This window comes from Chanos chanos, chromosome 10, assembly GCF_902362185.1.
Source record: "Chanos chanos chromosome 10, fChaCha1.1, whole genome shotgun sequence".
Taxonomy (NCBI): Eukaryota; Metazoa; Chordata; class Actinopteri; order Gonorynchiformes; family Chanidae; genus Chanos; species Chanos chanos.
In genome coordinates, this window is record NC_044504.1 from 12,830,495 (window position 1) to 12,849,837 (window position 19,343).

Genomic DNA, 19,343 nt, shown 5'->3' on the forward strand with positions numbered 1-19,343 from the left:
AGAAACAGGTTCCTCAGGGCACCAATATTAAATTGTTGGGGTTTTTTTTTTTTTTTTTTTTGCTACCATGCCAGCCATGCCACAAAAGCATGATTTCAGCCTTTCACAAGAAACTTGTCATTTATGAGACAGACCATTATTTTCCATAATCTCAGCAAATGGATGGAATTATTCATACACCTCCCCAGCAACGTGAAGGATTATCTGAAGTCCTCCTCATGACTTTACTGAGAGACATGAGTATAATATGACAGTGCTTTCCCATACCCCCTCACCAGCCCTTCAGAGCTCTGGCATGATCTCGGCTCTATTCTCATGGGAAAGTGATGGACCGATACTCGAGCAGTCCGCATCAGTCTGGAATCCAGTCTGGTTGGTTCTCTCTGCAAGTTCTCAGTCCCGACCCAAACACGTACAGACTTGCACAAACCTAGAAAACACTGAGGCATTGAAGGTAGAGCTCAGAGAGCCTGTCTGTAGGCTTACAGTGCACTCAAAACAAAGTGGGCTGTGAAGCGAAGAGACAGAACTGAAACCTCCCTCTTCAGTCAAGTACACTGAAAGCTCCATTACGACCGAACTGTTAAAACAAACAAATAAACCATAAAGTAAGATGATAAACAAACATTTTCAAAGTTTGTTTAGGCTACTTTCTTGGCAGGATTACCTCAGCTGTGCAATAGCAAAGTGCCTGTTATTTCACTATTACAGTTACAGTTCAGATGGTCTGAATGACTGGGACCTGTGGTATTTCTTAAAGAGGATGGACCATACCAAATCTTAGGCTGTTCTTCATGGGCCGTTGTAATGCACTAATAGACTGGTGTTTGTAAAAGGATGTTGTAATACAGTGCCTGAGTCCCGCCCTCTGGCCCATTCATGAAGATCACGTGAGGGTTAATTACAGTAGGAACCCATCACTATAGATGTCAAGAAAGAGCTTCTTTGCTCCCAGAGCATAGTTGAACTCAATCCACAAGGAAGTATAAATGCTGCACATTTTCCCAGCTTTGTCTTTGCTTGTTTAGGATTAAAACAGCCAGTTAGGTGGTGTGAAGTGTTAATATACATAACTGAATGTCAGCGCAAAGCTTTGATATGTTGGCTGTACTCTTGCCTAAGTTTCTGCCTGGCTTTTGTGAGTGGCAGTGGACTACTTAACACAAAACCTTAACATTTTTAGTGAGCATAGTTCAAAGTCAAATTCAAGACATCCTTTATAATGTATCTTTCAAATACATTCAAATTTCAGTATCTAGATCTTTCAGCTAAGTGATAGACTGCACAATCTTTAAGTCTCTGTTCAGGAAAAATAAATAAAAATGAAAAAGTGGTAAAACACACGCCTTCACAAGTTATTAATGAAATCATAATGTAAAGAATGCATGTAGTTGATTTCGTAATGTGAGATGTGTAGGAGAAACAACACGAAAAACTTTTTTTGATCATATACAGAAATGATATAACATTTTATGGATCTCTCTCCATTTGTTTTTAAGTCATTAATTGGGTTAGATTAGCGACACATTTCTTTCAAAATTTGAAAAATTTAGATGTTTAGAGAAATGATCTGTCGGATTATACGTCGACACTGTGAGGAAGTCTCTTTTGTGTCTCTCTTTTTCTCTATCCACTAGGTGGCTGGAGGGGACTACACAGGCTAAGGCTAGTACTGAAGTCCCAGAGAGCATATGTCAAAAAACTCAGGCTTCGTCCAGCCACTTCAATTTGTTAAATTTCAGCATATACATCCAAAATAAGTCAGTTTTCCATCGTTTCCTGTAAAAGGAGGCTGCTGCTCATTCCGGGACCTCAGTTCCCAGCATGCCAAACAGGTTGGTCTAGACTACATTTAAAAGCTCTCCTCCCCTGACAACCTCCCTGGTTCTTTCAGTCTTTCTTTCCTCTCCCGTCCTCCTCCTGTTCTCTCATGCCATTCCCATGATGAGAAAACAGGGGTGGAAAACAGGAAAGACAGGATTTGACAGATGTGGGAAATCTGCCTGATAGGGAAAAAAAATGGATTCTCTTTCCTTACCAAGGAAACTGCCCTGGGCATTCTCAAAGGGAACTGTGTGCTGAGCATACACATTTACTGCTCAATTTTTACACTGTATATATCTCTTCATTCTCTCAGACATGGGACTGTACTGTGTGCATCATACTCAATATTATTACGACCAACTGTATGGACCAACGGGTCATATGGGGAAAGGGGATCCAGTTAGGGAAGCATTCACTGTTGGTTAAACATTCGAGGAAGTTGAGAAGCTGAAGTTCTGTGTGAATGACACAGACACAGTGTCTCTGGTTTAAAATATTAACGCTTGTTTATCGTGAAGATGTACAAATACACTACTACAAGCAGTTTGGTGCCACCAGATACGACATGTGTTAACAGAAACAATTTGCTTGTTTAGGTTGTACGTGGAACTTCACTTTATATTAACTAACATCACACAGTGTATATACGCTAAGAGATTTTTTCATTAAAAAGAAGATAAATTGTTTTCAATAATGTTTCCATGCACACACCTTACCTTACCCTTTCATATACAAACCTGCATATTTGCCAAAAGATCTCACTCCTTCACTGCTTGACTTGTTTTCTTTGAACAACAACATTCTATTGTACAGTTCAACGCCCATCTTTATGATATGTGCAATTTTTTTTCCCACTATTTTGTCCTTAGACTGCCACCTACGGCTAGTCTGTCATAAACAAAGGGCATGTTGAAGTTTGTTCAAGAATTTGTCTTATTCTAATTTGTTTAGCTTGCAGTACCCGTGCGCACAGTGAGTGACATATCTGAGCGGCAGGGAAGTTCCAATAGCAGCTCACAGCCTGGGACACACACACACACACACACACGCACCTGTTCACATTAGAACAACACACTCTACAGCTCATTTCCCAGCAAAATCTGGTCAACTTAGTTCCACTGTCATGGTTAAGGATCAAACTAGCTTTCTCTTTCACTTCCCAAAAATCTCAGATTTAATCTATATTTGAATACTAAATATGACAATTAGAGAATACAAAGAGGTGATTCCATCGTAACCCTGAGCAGAGCCAAGAGCTTGACCTGGCTTTGATTGGCTTTTTAACAATCAAGCCAAAACAACACAAGCACTGCAAAACACATTACGGAGGCCTGGTGACTCTGTTACTTCCTGGGAAAACCTCTCCTTAGCTACATGTTATTATCAGTGAGTTGTTGGAAGACACACTAGACCAACAGGTTGATTTCAAGAAGCACAGGTCTTTTGCAGTCAAGCTCAACCTGGATCAGAATGTTGCTGTGGTACTATTTGTATTACAGTGGCATAGCAGATAAACCAGGCGACTGATGGAAATTAATGTTCTTGTTGTTTTCTTTTTCCAGTTCTCTGTTTGTGGTGTAACATACAGTGGGCGGTTGGCTTAGATTTCAACAAACGTGACTTACTTTGGCCACAAATACTATGATTCCTTTCCGTAACATTATCCTGGAGAAGTCCCAAATTTCACACAGTATCAGTGCCAGATCATTTGTGTTGGAGGAAAAAAAGAAAGAGTAAGCCTTTAAGTCCTGACTGAAAGACCCTGAACTTGCATGTCTTTGTCCCTTTAACCTTGATTACTACTTCTACTACTACTACCAATAATAATAATAATAATAATAATAATAATAATAAGGAGGAGGAGAAGAAGAAGAAGAAGAAGAAGAAGAAGAAGAAGAAGAAGAAGAAGAAGAAGAAGAAGAAGAAGAATATTCCATGAAGAGACAGACAAACACACAGTTTTGTTTTGAGAGAGAGGCAGGAGCAAAGGGAGGAAACTGGGAGACATTTCACAATATATAAAAAAGGAAGTACTGGCTTGGCACCATCATCATCCCCACCCCCGTCTCTCTCTCTCTCTCTCTCTCTCTGTCTCTCTTTCTCTTTCTCTCTGATGATATTTTTCTCTGGAATTAGAACAGTGTCTCCCCTAAGTGAAAGAGATATATATTACTTTGCATTGCTTTTCATATTCTCCTCCCTGTTATGCAAAACTATGCAAATACGCCATCATGTATTTCTTGGATATAAAAAACATATCCTTACCAAAACACATTAGAACAGGGGACGTAGATACAAGCAGGAGGCTGGAGTGCTTCATACACACCTAAGCCTCTCCTCCCTCTGTACACACATGCACAACACCAACGACCACCCACACTCTCCTCCTCTTGGATCTCATCATTTGCATTAAGATTTGCAAGTCAAACGAGCTCCTGTGTTCCCAGTCTTATGCCAAGGGTCTCTCCTTTCAGGTTCCTTTTCACTGTACATAAACATGCACAGACAAACACACACTCGCTCTCTCTCACACAGACACACACACACACTCACTCACAAACAAACAAACACCTAAACCTAAAACTTTTCTGTTTCCCAGAACCCCCTCGGGAATAATCCCAGGTGATTACTAATTGCTCTGGAGGCAAGAGTAAACAGGACCAGCAAGTAATCACGTACCAAGATATGGACAGAGACAGACACACACGCACAACTGACCTAATTTTTGCTCAAACGATCAACTGTGCAAGACAGATATTATCAACAAATCTTTCTTTTTACTAATCTTTCTTTTATTCTTCTCCGTCTGAGCTGATGATAAACGTGGAGCCAGCCCACGGCCGCCTATGGCCAAGAGGATCTCAGCTTGTGAGTGATGATGCACGTCACTGAGAACCAAGGCTTCGTCTCTATTCAGTGACTCTTACATGGTATCTGATGCTAATTAGGCCAATAACAATATATAATCATATCAGACAGCAGAGAAGTCAAAGAACAGGTCAAACTGTCCCAGCAGGTTTGGAGGATATCAACACCTACTGCCCTAATTCAACCTTTCTCTTTCTCTCTTTCTTTCTTTCTTTCTTTCTTTCTTTCTTTCTTTCTTTCTGTGTGACTGCTTGTCTTTTTCTGTCACACACACACATGCATGCGTGTGTGCGCGTGTGCGCACAAATACACACACACACAAAAACAGACACACACGCACACACACACACACACACAGAAGCATGAATAAAAACATGCAGAACAAATCTACAAATCCAAATACACACAACAGGCTTACAAAACAGTCTGTTACAAACACACACAAAGCTGACACACACATGCACTCCTCCTATATTTATGATAGGAGCAGAGCAGGTGTGTGGCAGGTGTGTGTTGTGTTTCATGTTTATGAGGGTTCATAAAAAAAGACACAGCAGGTTATGTATGTGGCATTCCAGCACAAACACACAAAAAACACACAATCTGCAAACATACACTCATATATCAGCATATGAGTGCATCCATAGAGACAGACAGGTCAAGAAACACAGAGAGAGAGAGAAGACATAGAGAGAACACACAGAAAAGGGGGAGGTTTAACTCTTGCTTTCCCAGAATAACAGTCTTACTCATTTAAAAACTGCAGTGACTCTCACTGGGAAAGTACAGACCAGACAACAAAGGGTTAACATGCACGCGCGCGTGTGCGCACACACACACACACACACACAGATATGTGCATGACACACGCACACTCACTCACACAAACACAAATACATACTTTTTGGGAAATTAACTATAGTACAGGGGGAAACAGAAACACGGTAGAAATATGAATGCATTAAATATTAACAGATTTTATATAGAGCCGGCAAGAAACACTCAGGCCTTACTGTATCAGCAGGACAGATGTGTCTATGTGTCTATGTGTCTGTGTGTATGTTTGTGTGTGTGTGTGCGAGTGTGTATGTCTGTGTGTGTGAAGGGGTGCACATTCTCACACTGTCATGTTGGGGTTACGGTGTAAGGGGCTTGTATTTGGTGTAAATATTTACCCTGAAACACACACACATACGAATGAGGAGACAAAACCAGATCATGCTAGATAAGAGCTTGGCTGGTTTTTCCAAATAATATGAAACTGTGAAGGCTGGCTGATCATGTTTGAGTGTGATCACTCTTGATACAGACACTTTTGTCTTTGAGGACCTGCTTTCTGGCGGCAGGATATGTGAGTAAAATATGTATGTTTATGTGTGTGTGTGTGTGTGTGTGTGTGTGTGTGTGCGCGTGTGTGTGTGTTTGCTTGGATGCACCTGTAACTGTCAATAGTTGATTGGCTAATTAATCTCTGACCTCTGACCTAAAGTTTCTGAAGTTCCTGTCCACAGCAGTGTTTACACTCTTTGTCCAAACACCCTGAGGACAGCAAAGCTACAGTACAGCATCAGGCGAGTATTACTCTCTCTCTATTTCTCTCTCTCTCTCTCTCTCTCTCTCTCTCTCTCTCTCCCATACCATCCCACCCCCACTTTTAGACAAATCTCCTCATAGTTAAATGCTCTAAGAGTGTGCAATGACCATGTCACATGACCAATAGATCAACCAGTCAAATGACAGCAAAACTTCTCTAAATCTTTGTTAGATTTGCATTGCAAATAAGCTCTCACAGGTATGAAAATCCAGCTCAGACTGAACTCTTTAACTCTTCCATAAACCCCTCCCCTTTCTCTTTACACTGGACTGGAATTCCAAAACCTAGCTAGCTGTTCATTATCAGTCATGGCAACAATCAATTTAGAATGCAGTGTCAATGGATTTTTATGTAAATAATAATTTTTGACAACTTCATTCTTGCTGTTCTAGTTGCTGGTCCCAGTTTGACACATGATGCTCTAGTGTCCATCAAAGTCCTGTAGGGCAATGTGAGTCGTCAGTCCAACCTGCCCTTCATGACTGAGCAAAGGGAACATATTTAATTGGAGATTGTAATGTTGGCTGAAACAATTGCAATCAAAAACACTCTGCCCTAGAAAGATCATGGGCTTTTAATGCAAGAACAAATCATTTGAGGGGAAATCATTAAGACTAAGCCTTTTCTGTACATACAAATAGAAGCTGACGCTTCAGCAAAACAAATGTCAACGTTAGAGTTTGCGTCGAACAGGGGCTTGTTTTTACTAAGCGCATATTGGCCCAGGGTCTTTATCCATGACACCAGCGCCCTCTAGTGTTTTTTTCTCATTTACATACAGGCAGAGCCAAAACTATATGACTAACCCACAGCGTGACAAGAGCTATAATCAGACCTTTGTTTTGAGTCAGAATCATGACACAGTATTGTCCCAGTAAACGACTTATTTTTGGTATGTGTGATGTTTGAATATTATGAGTGTTTAAGCAATATTTTAAGTGGGGCAAACTCGTTGATCTGATGCAGAAAATGGCTGTTTTTCAAAATTAGTTACTCACTCTGACTAAATTACACTTAAAAAATCCAAAACCATTAAGATAGCACACAAAAGAAAAAAAAAAAAGTCACCAAATTCAGAAACACTTTCCACTTGTTTTCACTGAAAACTGCAGTCAATTTTTTAAGCCCTACACACTTCTCTTCTTAAATCATGATTAGCTTTATATCTTCATCCAGAAAGAACTGCTATTCAATATATCAAACTCAAGTCGCTTCAACTCAACACAATTACACAATTAATACAAATCTTCTAGCTGAAGACAGTGATAAACTCTGATACTGATAAGCTGTTTAATCTGCAATCAGAACTTCTAGGTGAGTAAAAAGGGCCACAGGGGAGTTCATATGTTTTGGAAATATGGAAACCAATAACACAGAGAGACCCACAAATCAGAAGAGGTCTGCAAGGCAGAGGAAGATGAAGGGCATGAAGGATAATTAGCTCTGATAAAATTTGTGCAAATTTGTTGACTTGTTCAAGATATAACATAACGAACACATCAACAAAAACACACAAATACTCTGTGTGTGTGTATGTGTGTGTGTGTGGTGTGTGTGTGTGTGTGTGTGGTGTGTGTGTGTGTGTGTATTTGAACATATTTGAATGAATGGAATTATTTTTTATTTTAAGTTCAGCTGAATTCAGAAAATAAATTTGTCTGTTTTGATGATGTTCATTGTTTTAACAGTGACTACTGCAAATTAAGTACATAGGTTACAGTGTCTGTGCTGCACAGGGCCATATTTACAGAATTATTAACATTACTAACTTATTAACATTTTGTATTCCAGTATTTTAAAACTGATCTCAGAAGTGTGGCATGACTTTTCAGTAGTGTCTATTTTGTCTTTGTTTGCTGACATTTGTGTATCATCTGAAGGCAACATTAAATTCAAATGAAATATAATTTTTTTTTTTTTAGTTGGATGTTTGATTTTGTTTAAGACGTCTGAGGTTTTCTTAATTTAATTCTAAATATTTTCCTTCTAGTCTTACATTTTCTGAAAATTTGTGTTAGGCTGAATGCTGCATCTAAACTACACTTGAACATTGTTGGATGATGTCAGTGACATCCAGCTATGAAGATGAATCCGTCATTAGAAATTATAAGAGCTCAAATAGTTTACTTGTACCACCTCTTTCACTGCACTTTGGCTCGAGGAAGAGTAAGACAAAGAGATCAGTCCAACTTAAGCCCTCAGAGCAAGAGAGAAATAGAGAAAGAACAAGAGCAAGAGATGAATACACAAAGAAAAACAGATCAAGAAAAAAAGAGAGAAACAGAGAGAGAGAGAGGTAGAGAGAGAGAGAGAGAGAGAGAGAGAGAGAGAGAGAGAGAGCGAGAGAAAGAAAGAATGGAAGCACAAGATTCTGGAACTGTAGCGCACAGATTTCAGAGAAAAACATCATTGCCACTGAAGGAGAGAGAGGAGACAGAGACAGAGGGAGGGGGAGGGAGAGAGAGAGAGAGAGACTAACGAGTCCGGAACAGCAGCAATACACAGTTCTTAAAATGGTAACGTTCCATCACCTGTCAGTCAGATAGAAATCATAACACAGCAACGGAAATGAAGGATCAATCAGATTTCAGTGTGTAACCATTTCCTGTCTCGGTAGACCAGTGCATCCTTCCCATGGCAACCTTTAGCGATAGGCAGGATGTGGGTTTACAGGAAGAAAAAAAGACAAATACACTATAATGCATACTGTATATATATATATATATATATATATATCATTCGCTCTCCTGCAAACAGCGTGCACTCCTACTTAAGTGCTTGGCTTAAGATAACATGATAGAGTTAACAGTAGTGCAGCTTAACCATTGTTTGATAGCATGCCAGCGTCCCGCCACAAGTTTTCTGTGCTCATTCTGAATGGAGTGAATTCTGTGCAGGTTTTATGGCCTCTTGACATGTAGCATATCAGAGACGATTCGAGTACACTTTCATTTAGTTTCACCTCAGCAATAGAGTAATACCATCAATGCCCTTTTATCATTTGTTATTCTCTTGCTCTTTCACGTTGACTCATTGCACTTGTATCTGCATGTCTTTGACTAATATGGGAGTTGTTCAGGGGAAATTCATGTTCTTATATGGGGAGGTTCAGTGCGACTAAGGATGATGCTTTGCAAATTTGCACTGTGTCCTCATATGCATTCATCTGATGTGGTTTTGACGAATGAAATTCTTACTAAATGGACTTTACCAAAAAAAAAAAAAAAAAAAGATGAGCCACTATCCCCAAAGAAATAACCAAAAATTTTTCAAAATTGCCCCTCGGCAACATTAACATCAGAGCAGAGAATGAGAAAACAGCTGTGGGCGAAGCTGTTATAACTAGCTGGTGGGTGTACCTCAGGCTAATGATAGAAACACACATGTTTTATGTGAAAGAACAGAAAGGATGTTTATTAAGTCAGAACACCTCAGCAAGTCAGACATGTTGATGAAGACAGCAGTAGACGGATATTAATATTGACAATGAGACAGATAAACAGATGAGTAGAACAGTAAAGAAAAGAAAAGAAAAGAAAAGAAAATACACACACTCTCACATTCACTCACTCTTGTGCACACATGTCGCTCACTCAGTCACTCTTTCAAAGAATTGCACAATGTAAAAGCCATTTTCTTTTCATTCAAAGGGACATGCGACCGCATGAATCACAAAGCGTTCTACATTATTACTATACATTATGAGGAGCAATCTGCACTTTGAACATGAAAAGCCAAGTGTGTCTGTTTGTATGATCCTGGTCAATTTAGCTGCCATCTGACAAACATTTAAAAATATGGAGTTCAGCTAACATGTGTATGACTGTTTCATAGTGTTTGATGCAGAAAGCAATTTTATTCAGTGCAACTTAATGGAAAAAAAAGAAAAAAAAGAAAAAGGAAAATAAACCCATAAAAAATAAACCCACACAAAAATAAACCAAGCCTGAGGCATTGCATAGATTACAGGATTCTGTGTTTTAGAACTTCTCCATCACCTTTTTCACACCTTTCCACCTACATTAAAGGTTAATTTTTACCCGACTACTTTTTTTTTTCAAAGAGAGAGGAGGAAAGAATGTTCATATTAGACAGTCTTGACTCTTGGCTTAATGTTGATAGGTTACCCAGCTATCTGAGAAATCATTCCCTGTTGTCCTAATCCTGACACTTTTTTGATTTAAATTCTTGGCTGATGTAGATCTGCTATGACTTAATACAGACCAAACAACAGCCCAGGGAACTGGTGATTAGCACTGTATTGAAAAGAAAAGAGAGGAAAACAGATGGATAAAAAAAAATCTCAATATGTACAAAAAACATTCTTAAAATGTCTGTATAAAGAAATACAACTCAATATAAACAAGCAAACAATCCATAGTACCGTTTCAAATAGAAGCCCAAATCATGACAGTGGCAAAGACACAAAAACAAACAGAGCAATTAATGCCAGAGACAGTGACAGATAAACAGAGAGAGAGAGAGAGAGAGAGACAGAGAGAGAGAGAGAGAGAGAGAGAGAGAGAGAGAGAAAGGGGGTGGGAGGTCAGAAGTAGCAGTAGTATACTATGTGCCACAGCTTGACTGGGCATTTCTCAAAAGGTCAGAGGTCACAGGTGCATACGACCCTGGCTGCGTCTAGTGTGATGGGAGATCTGAAATCAAACAAAGCACAAACATTCACCGTTATTGAGCAACCATCCATCGGCCATTAATGTCACAGCAGCCTAGCACACTTCACTTTGCATCACCTCCTCCCCACACAGAAATGGCACAAAACACATGCTAACACTCACTAGCTTTCCTGCAGAATATTTCATTAACCTAAAAGAGTTTATTAGGTTACCAAAGGGCAGTCGCAACCTGTTCGTATGGGCAGATGGGGTAGAGCCCCACTAAAAAAAAAAAAAAAAAATCATCCATCCAAAAATAAAGTCCCTCCTCATAAACTATTTTTCCACATTAATATACATCATAATGTTTTATTTCAATGAATATTACCTACTTTCTGTGCAATCAATGAACCAAACTCGTCAACAACTTTTGATCTTTGAAAGTTAAAATCGTCGTTTCAGTGACTCGGTCTCAGTTTAGGGCATCGAGCAATAACAGGAGACCTCAGAGACCTGCTCTCGCTGGCAGATTTATTACAGCACCTTGTGGTCAACGATGGGAACTGCAATAAGCGCCAACAGACACTCATTGGGGCAGCAATATGTCTGCCCTACTCCTCTACTCTGCAACCCTCTACCGCTTTCCTGAGTTAGTCCTCATGTTTAGACTACTGCAGAAATGACGATCAGTCTTGCTGCGCCTGCTGTGTCTAGCAGCGTAGAGTTTATTTTAAAAAGCTCATTTGAATGACTACAACTGCAAGACAAGTTAGTAATTAAGCAGCTTGGCCCTGATAGACCAGATATTAACATTACTCAGCAAACAGTGCACAAAGGGAAAACCTACAACAGGACATTTTCACGTGGTATGACAAGAAAACATGGCAAACATGTCATTTTCATTTTATTTTCTGCGTTCGTCAGCCCAGGTTAAGAATAAACTGAAAGGAGGAAGCAACGGTCTGTCTCCTGATCCTACCTCTTATCAATTTTGAACCTGTCATGTCCTTCTCACAATTATGAAAAATTGGAGTAAGCGATTTTCAAACATCGCTTTAGTTCAGCGTGGGTGGTTCTTTGTCGCGCACGCTCGGGTCATAGAGCCTGCTGTTCATCTTTGAAGTGTGTTGGCTACTGCGGCGTTATGTGAGCTGCTGGCTGGTGTGTTTACAGGTATGTACAGTCTATTCTCTAATATAGTTATTATTATACTTAATTAATATAATAAGTATTTAATATACTTAATTGTTAAAATAACAATATCAAAAGTGGGCATGGCGAGCGATTGATTCAGGAGCTGGAGCCAGTGTGCCCCACTAGTATTTGTGGCCACGGGCTGCTACTGCCAAAGGGTCACTCCATCTGAAATCATGCACCACGACATGCATCCACTCTTCAAAAACCAAAACAAAACAAAGAAAAACTGAGGATATTTGAGTAGACTGAAGGCATATTCTTTCAGCTACAAACATCGCCATCTACTGGCCAGGAAATGACACTGACATTAAAAGAAATACTGACAGTGATGGAGAAAAGAGGCCACCATTATTTCTTCTGAGAATACATTAGAAATATTGAAGAGACTACACCCCGAACTGCAATTTAATAATATTTGATCATCACAGAGAAGAAATGAAACATATTGTGAATAGGGGTTGGCTTGGGAAGGTATGGTAGCTGTCGGTTGATTTGGATAACCCATACACTCACAACTGTCAGTGAGGACTTCAGGACACATTAGATGTTGGAAACGATTTTTACTCCATATTTTGTGATATCTATCTGATCAAAGTACTCATTTTGCATGCAATGAATTAATCGCAAATCACATTATATTTTTACAAAATAACGTCACCAGATTTATTTTTCTTTTTAACCATACATATCATCTGAGAACATATCTTTTAAGACTGTGAGTGTGGAGGTCCACTTCTCTGTTTGTTTTGAGTTGGAATGACACCATCAAAATCACCCTTTTCACATGGAATGAAATTCCAACTGGACCAACATTGGTCCGATCGCTCCAATGTAGTTAAAGAGTTTATATCAAAGTATTGTGCTCCAAACAAGTTATTTAATTCCTCATTAAGGGAATCACATTAAGGGAATCATTCTCTGTGATTTAGAGCCCTTGCGTTCACGCTGTAACTCATAAGTGGAGAGTGGTGAAACAGCGCCACCTGCTGTGCGACTGCTGGTAATGTATTATACATGCATTTTCATGGGTCGTTTTGCCACCGGTATACAGGATGCAATAAAATGCAGTGGAAAAAACATACACAAATAAATTACACATATTTCTATAAATCAATTCAGCGTTAGGCCACCATTTGCTCTCGACACAGTTTTGGTACTTCTTCGAACATTCTGATATTTCTTTAAAAGCCTCTAGAAGCATTCTTCAAGAGTGAAAGCCCGTAGTTCTTTGAGAGAAGGCATTTATCATTGTGTATGGATTGTGTTACTGCCTTAGAAAGATGGGACATCAGCGATGACTCATGTTACAGTAATCTTACAATCAGGTGCTAACTATTTGACCTCTCAAAATGTGCTAGATCTCTGAGGTTGTGTAAGAAACTCACAATTTCAAAGGGGCTTGTACTACAGTTAGGGTGAAGTACATGTAGAATGGTTTTTTACACCGTGATTTACGCACTACACCCATTATTTTGGCTATATTCCTGTGGAGAATTATAAAATATCATCATCATCATGATGATTGTAAAATGTCACTCACGCGTGGTGTGTCTGGACTGCTGAATGGTGAGGGCTCAGCAGAGCGGTTCTCTTTGTCAAACGAATCGTCCTGCTGTCTGTGTGAAAACTTCCTCTTCAGAGCCTCTGCAATCAAAGCCGCAGGGTCTGATGGACACACGTTGCCCTTACTCCTCCTCTTCCTCACTGGAGTTCCCCCTGGAGATCTTAAAAGACCAAAAGACAAACACACACACACACACACAATAAGATTTAAACTCCATTTAGATCGTCACAGTTGATTGGTCCCTCAGAGCCACAATTCCACTCTCTTGTACACTACTCACTGGAACATTTACCGTAAGTCTTTTCAATCACTTAGAGCCAAGATGAGCTGTGATAGCTTTTATAACGGGAAATGATTTCAGACCCAATTAATAGAGCTGGGTATTAGCACAGATGCCCTGATTGAATTCAATTCTGATTCACATGCTAATGATTCAATTCAATCCGATTCAATTCTGATTTGATATCAATTCAAGAAGAATGAGATGTGAAATACTATATAGCACATTTCCATATTTGGAGGGATGTTTAAAAAGCTCTAAAGGGAACAGAAATTCACAAATGCAGAGTCACTGGAAACAAATTGTGAAAACCACTAAAGAAAAGGCCAAAGGCTTGTATACCAAAATCCTTTTCTGAGGAACACATGAGTATAGTCCGTAGGCGATTTGGAGGGGGGATGCCATCCCTCTTGTTAGCAAAATAACCAAAATGCACCCTCCTTGTTAACCTGCCATCCCCCTTCTCTATAGAGTACTGTCAGTTCACCACTGGCAATTTTATTTCAAATAAAAATAGGAAAGTCTAAAAGTCACATGCCATGTTTCACAAGGACTTTAACATAAAGATATGTGCCAAAACATAAATTAGAGTTCCTAATGAAACTTAAATATAAACAAAAACTTAAATAAAAATTTATATTATGCAAAAGTTTGGCTTTGCCTCCGCTGTTATGACAATGAGAGATTCACTGAGTGTTCGGTCATGTGACTAAGCATTGCGCGAGATCAGAAGCCTATAGTGCGATGGACGCACTCCATAGCGACATCCCTGCACTTCGGCTCAACTCCGCATATTAGCACAACTCCAAAATGTCAAAGCAGACATCCCTCAACCAGTTTCTGAAAAAACCAACTGATGGTGCAATGAAACTGCATCACAAATAAGTGGGAATTTGACGAACGCAGTTTCGGAATTTGGACCGACTAGCCCATTATTTTATTTTAGACCTAATTGCTTCTTCATTTACCCTATTTTCAAGTTGTTTAACTTGTCAGGCTTGGAATACAAAGAGACACACATTTAACGTAGGCTAATGTCTTTATTTAATTTACATCCCAAAACCCAAAATGTCTTTGCTCACAAAGCTGTGTTAAAAAGAAAGTATGATGTCAGAATGCATGTTGAATATAGGTGGACAGGCTGTAGCAGTAAGACAGTGAAATCTTACCATAACTTACCATTACCATAAACATATCAGAGAAGTGAGTAAAGAGCAGAGAGACAAAAACATGTGTGAAATCAGTAATAGAGAGGGACTGGTCAGCTCATATGAAGGCAGCACATACCTCTCGGTAGCCCGGAGTCTGACCTGGTTCAAGTCCTTTAGTACCTCCAGCATGGAGGGGACGGCAGCAGGAACTGTGCCCGCGGACGGCTCACCCTGCTTTGGCCGCTCTGCCCTGCCCTCCCGCCTCTGTTTAATCACCTCCAGTACAGATATGTCTGAAGAGCCATGAGGAGCAGCAGGTGGGAGAGGAGGAGGCAGTGGAGGTGGTGGGGGAGGTGGGCAGACAGGGGTGGATGTAAGTGCTGGAGCTGACAGAGGAACTGAACAAGGGGTACCTGGATCACATGGTAAGGTGGAAGGACCTAACAAAATAAGGGAGAAAATAGAGAGGGGAGTTGAGAGAGTGGAAAGGCACTAAAATTGTCCAGCCCATCGGCACATTTAGACTAGTTCATCCCAACCCTGGCTTATTAAATGAAACTTACTGAATGAGGATCTCCCTTCAGAGCGACCTTCACCAAACACGCTATGCCAAATCACATTTGTTTGTGAGATCAAGTTTCCCAAACCAGTATCATCAATCTTGAGTTATATATAGCTTACACTCAACATCCTACACCCTACTTAACACGTTAACACACTCTAGTTAATACGAAACAGTGCGGGTTTGTTTGAGATTGAAAGCTGAAATAATGCAGACACCTAACGCACAGATATGTGATTGCGAGAAATGGCTCCAGAATTAAGAAGTGTAAATGTCCAACTGACTGGCTCTGTGGATTCTCTTAGGTTGATTCAAGATTTGACATTCTGAGTGAATATACTATTCCCAGAACAGATTTAATCCTTGTGTCTCTAAGCCTCTGTCCAATCACAAACAGGTCATCATAATGAGAGTAGTCTGGCATTGGGCATAGTCTTAAGGATATAACATTGCATGTAGCACTGGCAATAACCAAATGAGAGACAAATGGGTCCGACACAAACAACACCAAGACATTATACTTATTTGCACACATTCTTTGAGTTTTTCGTCTTTTAATTTCAAAGTGCAGAGGAAGAGCCATTCCTCTATCATTATGGCATTTCTTAGGTTTTCACGCTCTACGACTGAGGGCTGGGGGAGCACTGAGATCTGTTTCTTTCTCTTATCCTGACCATAACACTGCCGAGACCTTACAGTTACAATGCAGAGAATCATCTGCGCAAAACAAGCACCTGAGGAAGAAGTAACAATCATGGCGATCTGTGCACGGAGCCTCATCAGCTCCGCTTCCAAAGCAGTGATCTTCTGCAGAGCCTCTGGGTGACTTCTCTGTCCAGTCACCCTGGCCCCCTGCTGGACAGGCATGATCACAGACGCCGAGCCTCCAGGATGGACTGGAGGAGTCATAAAACCTTGTGGTACAGTGTTTCTTTTAAATGGGAGAGCATTCCTGTGAAATGAACAAGAACATCACTACATAGGAGAGATAATCTGGTTTAAACACAGGTGCGATGCGAAGTTTGTGTGCACACTGAGGAGTCATTCTGTCTCAGATCACACAGAAAAGTTATCATCACAGAGTGTTATCAAACCAATGGTATAGTTAGAGAGGATAAGAGAAATATAACAGAAAAAGAAAAAAAAACAACAAAGAAAAAAAAGCCTAGTTTATTGGTGCAGAACGTTTACACTCATGATTGACACTTGAACATGGTGTATGATTTGAGGTGGATCGACCTGTTATCATAACGAAAGTGAATTCAATTCCAATTTGAACTGAACAGGTCAGCTGCTCACAGCACACATTCACAAATCATAGTAACTCTGTATTATAGCTCCACAAGACAGACTCCCGAGAGACTGCTAATCCACCACAAAAGGGAAGACACACAAAAACTATTAAGCCCAGGGCGCTGTCTTTACAAACCTGAACTTCGCGAAGCTCTCTCCCTCATCCTCCGCAAGCCACAACACATCAGCCAGCGAAGGAATGGCAGGAGTTTCCAAGGAAACATCGATGTGGCCGTGCCTCTTAGATGTCTGCAGCGGAATCTACTCACAGAGGGATTGGGATCATTAGAATTGTTCTCAGTAAGACTTACTAGCTGCTTAGCTATGCGATTGCACTTTCGATTATAAAACCTGTACCTGGAAGAAGACCCGAGGGTTAGGGCTTAGAGGTAGATTTGTCCCGATCATACGGACGATACTGCGATACTGTCCACAAAGTGGACTGTCCCAGACTGGAACGAGCTGCAAGGTTATTTGTAAACACATTTAGAACAAATATTTTGTCAAACATTTGACACAAGGATGTGTTGTATAATCTCCAAAATATTTACATTTATATCACTCGACATTAGAGAGCTAACTTCTATCAAGAGATAAGTTACATGGAACAGCCCCAATACAGTACGATAGTCCGAACATTCAAGTCACCGGTTATTGGTATTAATTACGTTAGATGTAAAACGCCCGCCGAGAGTCCAGTACACACGTTAAAAAGCATAGTTTAATACTGCGAGACTCTTCCCTGTCGATACCAAGTCATACTATGGAAGATAGTGCTGAACCGAGGCAATTAATACAACATGTTCCAAATCTACAACAGCGCAAAAATACTGGCGAAACATCTGGATAAAAGTCTCTTACCATGTCAGTTGGAACTCCAAAATATTCCAGGACATAGCGGAGCAAATCAACGATGTCTTCTAAAAGAGACATGAAATACACCTTCTTCTACAGATGCAAGGGCAGGCTGGTCTGCTGGATTTTTTGCTGATAACTGAATCGCAGAAAGGTCCCGTTACACACTGCACCAACTGCCTATAGTTACACGTGATGTGACCAATCAAATTTACCGCATCACATTGGACTCTGCAAATAAAAACAAAATACATCAGAATCAAACAGCGTTGGAATACGTATCCCTCTAATGCTGCACAAATAAATAAATAAATAAATAAATACACACAAGCATGCGATGATCCTTTACTGTATCAAGGGATTTGACATTAAGAGCTATGTTGCAATATGCTTCCCTACCCAATTAACGCTCAGCTTGTGAAGCTAGATCGGATTGTTACAGAAACGTTTTTTGAAATGTTCGGCGAAAAGTATTTCTATAGTCGATTAAATACCGAGTAAATGCCTATGTAAAAATACGTAAACGATACGACAAAGGAAAACAGTTAAAGAAAAAAACAGAGCGAATACAAAACTGAATAAATGACCGTACTTACTATATCCCTTCTCGTCACGTTCCCAGTTCAAGTCGACTCAAATAACGCTGTCGCAGCAAGCATTAGTATGATTGGACGATCTACAGACACAAACACGTTCAGCCAATCTTGGTGAAAAACTTAGCTACGTTCAACTGGAACGCCAACCAATAGGAGATTGGAGGAAAAGAAGTGCGAAATTTTGTATTTGTGTGGACGTGAAAGCTTGGACTTTTAGAGGTACGAATGTTTTATTTCGGTATAAATATATATATTTTAAAAACAACCAAAATAGCCCCTACATGTCGCAGAAGCAGTAATTAGCCAAAACTGTTAAAGTAATTCGAAAAACCGAGCTAAACGCGTTATTGCCAAAGTTGCAGTGACCTAACGTTAGCTATAGGTAACTCAAGGTTAACGTAGTGCATTGCTTTTAAACTAGGGCTCGTTGATGCTGGTTGTTAGTAACGTGCAAGCACTGTTTTCGTAGTGGTAGATACATATGTAGCGCCACTACAGATTCACGGGTTTAACTCGTTTATTGTTATATCTAGTACTCTATTATGTAGCCATAACCTACTTTTGTGAGACTGTGCAATTGCGAGAAAAGCTAGTTAAGGTCTAGTGTGAAGTAGGATGTACATCCAGTGAAATTTGTTTTTGTTTTTGTTTAACTCACGAAGTGATCTAGAAATACGCAACTAGCAACGTAGCTAGTTAGCTAACCAACGTTCTCGACGCAAACTTGGTGGATGATTTTACGTCACGTTTGTGGCTAATACCACGTTGCTAAGTTTAGTTGAAGGATACATGGAAACATATTATCCCCAGCTGCTATATTTGGATAATGCGACCCGAAGAGCGGTCTGTTCCATAGAAGTCATATTTGGCCTCCTTTATATTTATTCAGCATTTTGCTTATCTTGAAGGAAACCCTAGCAAAACTTAAAATATTCAGTTTTAATGC

At 39.9% G+C, this 19,343-nt stretch overlaps 1 protein-coding gene across 1 annotated transcript; it reads right to left on the bottom strand.

Annotated features, from left to right (window-relative positions):
• Nucleotides 1–10,896: 10,896 nt before the first annotated feature.
• On the bottom strand, nt 10,897–17,879 carry mtfr2 (mitochondrial fission regulator 2). Its single transcript, XM_030787332.1, has 7 exons — nt 17,808–17,879; nt 17,304–17,408; nt 17,083–17,207; nt 16,388–16,605; nt 15,228–15,531; nt 13,637–13,820; nt 10,897–10,941 (listed from the first exon to the last, which is right to left on the bottom strand). The coding sequence occupies exons 1-7, from the start codon at nt 17,877–17,879 to the stop codon at nt 10,897–10,899; spliced, it is 1,053 nt and encodes a 350-aa protein (XP_030643192.1).
• Nucleotides 17,880–19,343: the final 1,464 nt, after the last annotated feature.